This window comes from Nanorana parkeri, unplaced genomic scaffold (genome assembly GCF_000935625.1).
Source record: "Nanorana parkeri isolate BGI_ZX_2015 unplaced genomic scaffold, ASM93562v1 scaffold322, whole genome shotgun sequence".
In the NCBI taxonomy this organism is placed as follows: domain Eukaryota; kingdom Metazoa; phylum Chordata; class Amphibia; order Anura; family Dicroglossidae; genus Nanorana; species Nanorana parkeri.
In genome coordinates this window covers 1,403,146-1,412,207 of record NW_017306590.1, presented here as the reverse complement: position 1 = coordinate 1,412,207, position 9,062 = coordinate 1,403,146, and the positions used below count along the sequence as shown (strand labels likewise).

The following is a 9,062-nucleotide window of genomic DNA, read 5'->3' as shown; positions in this document are numbered from 1 at the left end:
CTGCAGCTATGTCTGGACCAGCGTCTGGCTCTTAGCACTTTTAAGGGTCAGGTTTCTGCCCTTTCTCTTCTGTTTCAGAAACCATTGGCCACACACGTTTTGATTCAGATCTTTATACAGGTGGTCTCCCATGTAGCTTCCTCTGTTTGTTCCCCTGTGACTTCCTGGGATCTGAATGTGGTTCTCTCTGCACTTCATAAACTGACATTTGAACCCATTAGCAACATTCCCCTCTCTTTTCTCAATCATAAAGCGGTGTTTATTGCAGCCATCACCTCTGCAAGACAAGTGTCTTAACTGGTGGCCATATACTTGTTCAGCCTGCATAGGGACAAGGTGGTCTTGAGGCCCACCACTGTGTTTAGAATCATGCTCTCTGTACTGTTTTGCTACAAAGCTGAGGAATTCTGGTAGTGAGAGGGGTTATCCTGGGCTGGCCTACAGTTATTTGTTTGCCAATTTCCACTCCTCCTGCAGGCAGCAGTAAGACCCAAAGATTAAAGACTTTCTGTGTCCCCCATTCTAGATAAGTCTATTTAAATATTAATGGCTGACTTCTTATAGACAGACATTGCATTGTGGATATTTCTGCTAAAAACAACCTTATGAAAAGCAGATGGGCCCAAAAATTTAGTATTTGGCATAGCTTCTTCTTTATATATTAAAGAATGTGTTTTCGCAGAATGACTTATCTTTAAATGTTTAGCTAACCTGTGTTGCTCCTGGCAGATCGAAGAAGATACATGGCAAAAATATTACTTGGAAGGTGTGTCTAATGAGATGTATACAGAATACCTATCCACTGCATTTGTGGGGCTCTCCTTCCCTGCGGTGTGTGAGTAAGTAAATTTTTCTTAGGTGCACAGAGGAAGGCACATGTAGTGTGTGACTGGCCGTATTTAAGGTACCATAAAACTTAATGGGAAGATGCTTGGAAATGATGGAGCTAGTACACAGATGTATTGCACACATAGTGCTAAGACACTGAGAAATATTTCTGTAAATTTACAGATTAGTGACAACCTTTTGTGTGGTAACTAAATTAACACTGATCTAATATACAGCTGTATAGTGATCTATGATCATATGTGTGCTCATATGATCAGAGATCATATGAGCACACTTATAGTCATCTGTGCGCACATTGTCTCTCTGCACTCTTTCCATATCCTTTGTAGAATGAATGAGGAAAGTATGCCACCAGCAATGCATTAATTGGTTGGTTTGAATGTGAGCGTCTTTATTTTTCCCATTATTCTGCTGTTTCCTTGGACATTTCAGGTTGTGCTTTGTGAAGCTGAAGTTACTGATGATAGCCATAGAATACAAATCTGAAAAAGGGGAAAGCAGGTAAGTCATAACATGCGAGAGGCCTGGCAGAATTTTTTGTATCATTCTTTTCCTCTTTCAGTTTTATGAGTCTGTACAGTTTTGTCTTCTCACTATAAACAATATTTGAAGGTTCTATGTCTAAATCCATTTTAAACACAGATCCCATAATGGAAAGAGCACCTACTTTGCCATTTTTGGTCCCTTAAGCTATGTCCAATTCCATTGATGAAGGTTATCATTATAGAAGTATATCCAGAGCAAAAGTAAAAGTGAGGTTTTCTTTCATATGTTCCTCACCTCTTTCTCAAAGTCATCAAGTCCTTTTTAATTGCATACATAACCACAAGATGCATATACGTGACTGCATACTGAATTCAAATTCAACAACAATAGATAGTGCTTGCAACCTAAAGATGACATCACTCACATAGTACCAATGCAAAATCTAAAATTAACCTAGTGTTACATGATTTTACTCATGTGACATTGCTTCCACAAGTACATCTTAAGCCCCTCACACCCTAATCCTGCCTTACCACCTCACTCCACTGTTTTCCTATTAACCATATTCAACCGTAAAGCCAATCAGCTGGCAGTCTCTGATTTGCTAATAATTGATTTGCTGTTTTGTTATAACTAACTTCCACCCACCCTTATGTTTTGATCCTTTGTTAATTTCCTACCTCACTTTTATGTTTATTACTGTTTATTTAATTATTTTGTCTAAAACACTGGGCTGTTTTTCTGCTTTTTCAAGAACCATATGCATACATACCTCTCCAGTACTCATTCTTGTACAAAATTCCCCAAAAAAAATTAACTGGTGGGATGTTAAAATGGCATCACCAACAGCCTGAAAGTAAAAGTACAGCACAGGTGTTATTTTTTTCCTCATTGTTATAGTTGAATGAGACATTTGGTCTTAGAGTGAGTTTTTTAAATCGAATGATCAGTGCTGCATATAAGACATAATTATTATGGGTAGAAACATTGCAGACAACCACTAGGCAGCAGATCTTTTTGATTAAAGTGTGATTCGTGCCATACACGGAATCAGATTATTGCCTAGGTAGGGGGTAATACAGAATAGTCTGCCACAAAGATAAGACACACAAATAATAGAAAAATTGCAACACTTGGCTTCGGCCTGACAAAAACTTGATCTGGCTGGTTGGAACATTGTGGCCAACCCCCTTGTTCTTTGCTAAATGCATCAATTAGCAGGTACCACTTGGTTTATGGTATAAAGGGAAATCTCCCAATATGCACTGATCATTGTATGTGTAAAAGTAACTTGCCTAGGGTCTAATGATTGCTAGAGCAATTATATAAGAGTTACTGTGTGTTTACTTAACACATCAGCAGGGTTTTCAGCTCTCGTAGACAAGTAAAACAGAAGTCCAGTTTGAGGTGTATAACACAATAATTGTATCTAAATGATATATGAATAAATATAAAGGGAAATGAAATGGAGAGGTATGAAGCAGTAATTTTCTGCACACAGATTTTGTTTATAATATTTGTGTCTATTTTTAGTTACCTGCTTTCATAAATTTATATATTATTTATGGGGGCCTGGGGATGTCTTGGTGTCCATGAATTTCTTATTAAGTTATTTGATTGGAAATCTATATTTTTTTTCTTGTTGTTTGCAGAAGCAGAAAGCGGTATGGCTTTCCACATTAACTGTGCCTAACCCTCCTTCACCAAACTTCACCCTAACCTCTCCTCCTCACCTCTGGACTCATATTCAGGATTCTGAAGATTAACACACACAAAATAACTCTGGCTGTCTCCTATTTCCTCATCTGTGCACATACGCATACATACAAGATACATATGTACATATATAAGATCTGTATATATGGCTATACATATGTATATATATATATATATGTACATTTGGATATATATTTATATACACCTGTGGATGTGGAAGATACTTAATGTAGTCGATATGTTCTGGATATTTTTATATGCTAGGTCTGAAATCAGAGTCAAAGGTTATTTATTGGTATATGCAATTCACAGAGCCATTGAATTTTGCCAAAATGCAACATTGCATTATTCCAAATTTTAGTCACTACAGAAGTCGCCCATCTGCCAAATGATCTCTCAGATGCATTTGTGTATATAGATATATACTGATATAAGTGCATGAATACCATACATATAATTTTCAACATATGTATACAGAAAGGTATACATGCACCTATATGTGTATGTGTTTGTATATAAATCTGTACACCTATATTTATTATGTATTGTGCACTACTGATGTACAAGAATAAATATGCTCATCCACAAAGGTGAAACTAAATAGACTTATTTGAGTGTACTCATCTGCCAATGCTCAGCATACTCCTACCTACCCACTGTCGCTCTAACTTCTTTGCAGGAATCTTGTTAGTACCTTTACTGCCAGCTCGCTAGAATCCCACTGGTCACTGGCATCCATGGGGTTAAAGGCCGACTTTTGTTTCTGTTGTCAGTAAATAACAGAAATTGTCATTTTCAGGTCTTTGTTCTCCCCTCGTGGCACTGTCTGTGGCAATGTTTTGTTTCTGTCTGTGTCATGGTTTATGTCTTTCCCACTGCTCCCCATCTATCCCAGTGTCTCAGTCTTCAGCAAAAGCTGCCATGGATAAAGTTCAGTTTGTACATTGTCACTTCATGTCCTGGATGACCTTAGGCAACATCCCTTTCTAAACCCTATCCTAAAAATAATATCCCCTAGTACTTGAGGGAAACATTACACTGATGTTAGTTATGAATGCAGCATATCAATATATATAACATGTTTTGTTCTTGGAAACAATAACATGTCGTATGTTCCAGCAGCCCAAATATTCCCCCTTAAATCCAAATTCAACATGGTTTGTTATAAACATAATTATAGCCTGAATATAGTTGTATCCTGTCACCCCATGACCCATACATACCATTTTAGCAAAAACACCTCATGAAATCAGCAAATGCAACAGTAGTAATATTTTTTTAACTGCAAATAATATTAGAAGGTGGGGCCGAAGTATGCATCTGTGGTGGGGTAGTGATGAACTCAAATCACCTAGACAGGAACAGATATTACATTTAGTGCAAAATCAATTTTATTATTAAGCACAGAATTTTTAAAATATAATATACAAGCTGCCTTATTTTGCAGGCAAACACGTATTAAAAGTAATGTCACCAGGAAAAGAGTTTTTTGTCTAATTAGATAATGTGTTTAACTGAATATTTTAGTGCCCAGGATAATATTACCAAATTAATTGTTGATAGATTTCCGTTTCAATAATTATCTGTAAGGTTCAGGCATAAAGTTGTCACGAAATACATTACTACACTCTATTACTGATGACTGCTTGGCACTAGTTAACACATCTTAAAATCCACAAATAATCCTAGTACAGAACAACCGGCAGTTGTTTTAGTGGCTAAAAACTTAAAATAAGCTTCTTGCGTCAAAAGCTTGTTTTAAACCATTTAGAAAATTGAACAGCAGTTTTAAAGATGCTTACAGCCAAAGGGTCACATATAATGTTGGGCATTACTAAATAGGATTATTTCAATACAGTAATCCATATGGACTGTAGTGATCATCCATGTAATTTAAAAATACACTGTTTTTAGACAGTGATTTTATTGATATAGTATACAGACACATTTTCAGAACTTTTACAGATACAAATATCCTTCAGAGTGAAGTTATAAATAAATCCATGAGAGCTTTATGGCTTCAGTTTTGTAATGCAGCCTATTTCTAATCCTTGAGATATCAGGCAATTATTTCAAAGTGTTGGCTTTTTCTTGAATTATATGAAGTGTTTACCCTCATGTTTTGCAAGTATGCCTTCAGTTTCATGCTGTCTACTGAAAAAAAAAAGGCATATGGAGATGGTGTACACACACTACTTTGTGTCAACTAAAAAGGTGGCTCATGTTTTTAAAAATATTTGTTGAATAACGCGCAAACTTTGCATGAACATGAATGTTACAATAAGATGCTTTGTGACTACCATATTATTTTTTGCAGTCAGTATAAACAACTTTAAGGTATCCCGCTTTCCATATATCCCTTATGAACCATATTCTGCAAAAACATTCTGCTTTTGCAGCAAAGTCTTTAAATATGCTGTAATAAGATAGTAAATTGTTCTCTTAAATATTCTTTCTGTAGCTGGTCCTTTGTTCAGGGCTTCCTGTCCATTGTCTTTCCATCATCACTTTAAATGAACCATTTTCTCTTTAAAATTAATCTGCCATCAGCTTGATGTGGTAACTTGAGAGGAGAGGGTCATTTCTTCCTTTCTCTCTCCAGTTCGTCTTGTCTGTGTGAAGTGTTTTTATGACCAGCGTTCATCTGACATCTTTGTTTTGTCCCATTCTCATGGGTGTGGTTTGGGTGTTAAAAAAAAACTTCCTGCAAGTTTGGAAACTGCAGAGAAGTTATTGCAACATAGGGAGTGAATTGTGGCTTGTCTTGCTGTTCTTTTGAAGCTTGTTTCATGTGTTTGCTTGCATGATTTGTTCATGTGGGTTGTTGAGAAATGTAACAGTTGCTGCTGTTCTGGAAACAGCAACAAGTGAGGGCTCTGGAAATGATACAGCATGGATTCCTAATCCTCATTTTCAGTTTTTGTATGTTTGTTAAATCCTGGAAATTGCTGATGTTCAATCATCATACTATTTAATAACGTTTGTTGCATTCTGAAAGTAGGTATATTAAAAATAAATATCTGAGACTTTGTTTCATTTCCTTAAGAAACATCTCAACATCTCCCTATTTCAGTGGCAGAAGTCCCTGTAACAGATTGCAAAAAAAAAAAGAAAAGTATGAAAAATTCAACTATAAAATAATTTATAAAGATTTTTTTATTTATTTTAAAAGGAATATGTTTTACTTGATCATCTAACTGGTAACTCATGTACAGGCAGCTTACTGTGCAAGTTATACTACCCTTCTTATTATGAACTTATTAATGACTGATAACAATGACACAAAATGACGAGAAGCAAAATATATAAATGCAGTTCATTTTTCAGACTGCACAACAAAGTGAAAACTTCCTAGTTTTGATTTTAAGCTTTAAAGCTGAACTCTAGGGATGAAAAACTTTTACCCTTGCAGTGTGCCCCCCCTCCCCACTGCTCATTTTGCCTAGGGGATGATGGTGATATACTTACCTTATTCCTCCATGCTCTGGCAGCCAGCGCTCTCTTCTGCTGTCCAGCGCTCCAAAATGTGGACGGGCCCCCTGCATCCTGCATGCAGCAAAGCTGTTGGTTCTGCATTGTACGACAGTGGTGTCACAAGAGAGGTGGTGGGGGGTGCAGGTGACACCATCAGAGGGGGTGACACCAAAATAACTGACAATGGTGTTACCCCCTCTGAAAAGTTGGGCACTCTGTCATGGACAGAGAGCCTGACAATTGCACAAGAGAGGAGGGGATGCGGCGGCATACCTTATCCTGCCGGGTGAATGTCCCCTCATCTCTTTGCCAGCATCCATCACAAAGGCCACCGGCAGGTAAGCGCGCATGATGTAATTACGCATGTGCGTTATGACGTCCCAGCGGGGTGTCATCCGGCGGCGTCTCTGGGTGACACCACGGCTGGGGACGTCCCTGTTGTATGGGAATATGGCAAACACCCGAGACTGGTGATGGCAGCAATTGGAAGAGTTATATCCTTAATAATTGTTTAGCTTACAACACTGCAGTGGGTACAGTAAGGTTCGTTTTTATCTAAACTTATGGAATTACTGAAAAATAGCATCTGTTTAAATGTGCTATTAAACTGTATATTAAGCCAAAGCTTGTTTTCTGTTTTGAATGCAATAGGGAAGGGTTAAACCCATGTCAGATTATTTTGTCCCTGCCTGTGTCCTGCTGTGAAAATTTCCCTTAATTGCCTGTCTTGGAGATGCAACAAGAAATTGTTGCAACAAAGAAACAGAATTCCTATCTTAAGGTGCCCATACACTTTACAACCGACTTTTGTCTTGCGAGGGTTGTAAAGTAATTTAAAAAACATACGATCTGCCCATCTTGGACAGGCTTCCGATGACTGCTATGCTGAACGGGCAGTGTGCGCGTGCGCACACCGGCCTGTTCGGCTGTTATCTCTCGATCATGTTATAAACCAGCTGAAAATCGTACAATTCTCGGCTGGTTTTCCAACATGCCCGAAATACAAAAGTCATGTGACCGTACATTAGAAACGGTCGCACGCCTTCCAAACACTGCACGATTATCGTACGATCGCGGGATTTCCCGCGATTCTCGTACGAGAATCGTGCAGTGTATGGGCACCTTTAGAAAGTTTTTACCGGAACAGGTGTTCCCATCAGAGGATTTTCCCTCACCTCTTGTTCTGATGACAACTCTGAGTGAGATTTCCCCTTAGTTTTTATCTTTGTGACAGTGGTCACCAGGACAAATAGAGTGGTGGGAGGACAGACAGCAATATAAACTGAGATTCTAACCCTACCCTACTGTATCAAAAACAAAATAAGATTTATTTACATATACTTTTAACCCTGAAGCTGGAACCAGGGAATTAAATAAGAATACCCATTGCTTACTAAAAGGCATCTATATATACAGTAGTTCTAAGCCTGTCACTATTGAAAACGCATATTTATATGTTCTGTCTGTAGGGTGGGTATTTAGTTAATTGATATTTACTGACTCTTTCAACACTAAAGCAGGCCATACATTATGCACATTTTGGCCGTTTCTTAAGGAACCGAAGATTTTCTGACCGGCTCCTTCGATCAGCTGGTCGAGGGAATGCTGGCCAAAAGGGTGCTGACAGCGGCACCCACTGTGCGAATGTTGGCTGGCATCCCTCAATCAGTTGAGTTAACCTTTCAGAAAACCTTCGAACAAACAGGTATTCTGACAGTGGCCGGTGGCTGCTGTCAGAATACAAAGGAAACGGCAGGGATTCCTCTATCAATGCTCGTAAGTGTTGATGGTGGAATCTGTTCAATTTTGTTCGTTCAACCTGCGGGTTGAACAAAAAAATAGAACAGCATATGGCCAGCTTTAGGGATATTTTAATAAATATCGTGGACAGTTTAAATGCATATTTACCAAATTAATTTGTTTTGTAGACATTTTTAAGGATATTCCAGTTACATAGTTACATAGTATTTGAGGTTGAATAAAGTCATTAGTCCATCAAGTCCAACCTATTAGGATCTCATTCTAGGAGAACCTGTACCCCTGTATATTACGGTCCCTTAAGAAATCGTCCAAAAGTTTTGTGAACAATTCCACATTATTTGCTGAAATCACCGCCTGTGGCAGTGAGTTCCAGACCCTAACTGATCTTACTGTGAAGAACCCCCTTCGCCCCTTGTGCTGGAATTTTTTTCCCACCAATTTTAGGTGGTGGCCTCTAGTTTTTGTAATGGAGTTAATTTTAAACAGTTTATCGCAATGTTGCTACCACCATTGAACATTTTGTACATGGAGATCATATCCCCCCTTAATCTCCTCACCTCCAATGTGAACATGTTTAAATTTAGTAGCCTTGTCTCGTAGCTCTGGTCCTCCATACCCCTAATTAGTTTGGTTGCCCTCCGCTGGACTTTTTCCAACTCAAGGACATCTTTTCTTAGTACTGGTGACCAGAACTGGACCGCGTACTCCAGATGAGGTCGAACCAATGATCTATAAAGTGGCAAAATTATAGACTTGTCCCTGCAATACATCCCCTT

At 38.3% G+C, this 9,062-nt stretch overlaps 1 protein-coding gene across 1 annotated transcript in view; it reads left to right on the top strand.

Moving 5' to 3' along the window:
* The first annotated feature begins 733 nt into the window (after nucleotides 1-733).
* KCNMA1 (potassium calcium-activated channel subfamily M alpha 1) overlaps nucleotides 734-9,062 on the top strand; it is a 166,238-nt gene continuing 157,909 nt past the window's right edge. The window contains exons 1-3 of the mRNA XM_018558162.1: nucleotides 734-839; nucleotides 1,282-1,350; nucleotides 2,988-2,999. Coding sequence (XP_018413664.1) covers nucleotides 781-839; nucleotides 1,282-1,350; nucleotides 2,988-2,999 — 140 coding nt within the window. The 5' untranslated portion in view covers nucleotides 734-780. The remainder of the gene's footprint in view (nucleotides 840-1,281; nucleotides 1,351-2,987; nucleotides 3,000-9,062) is intronic.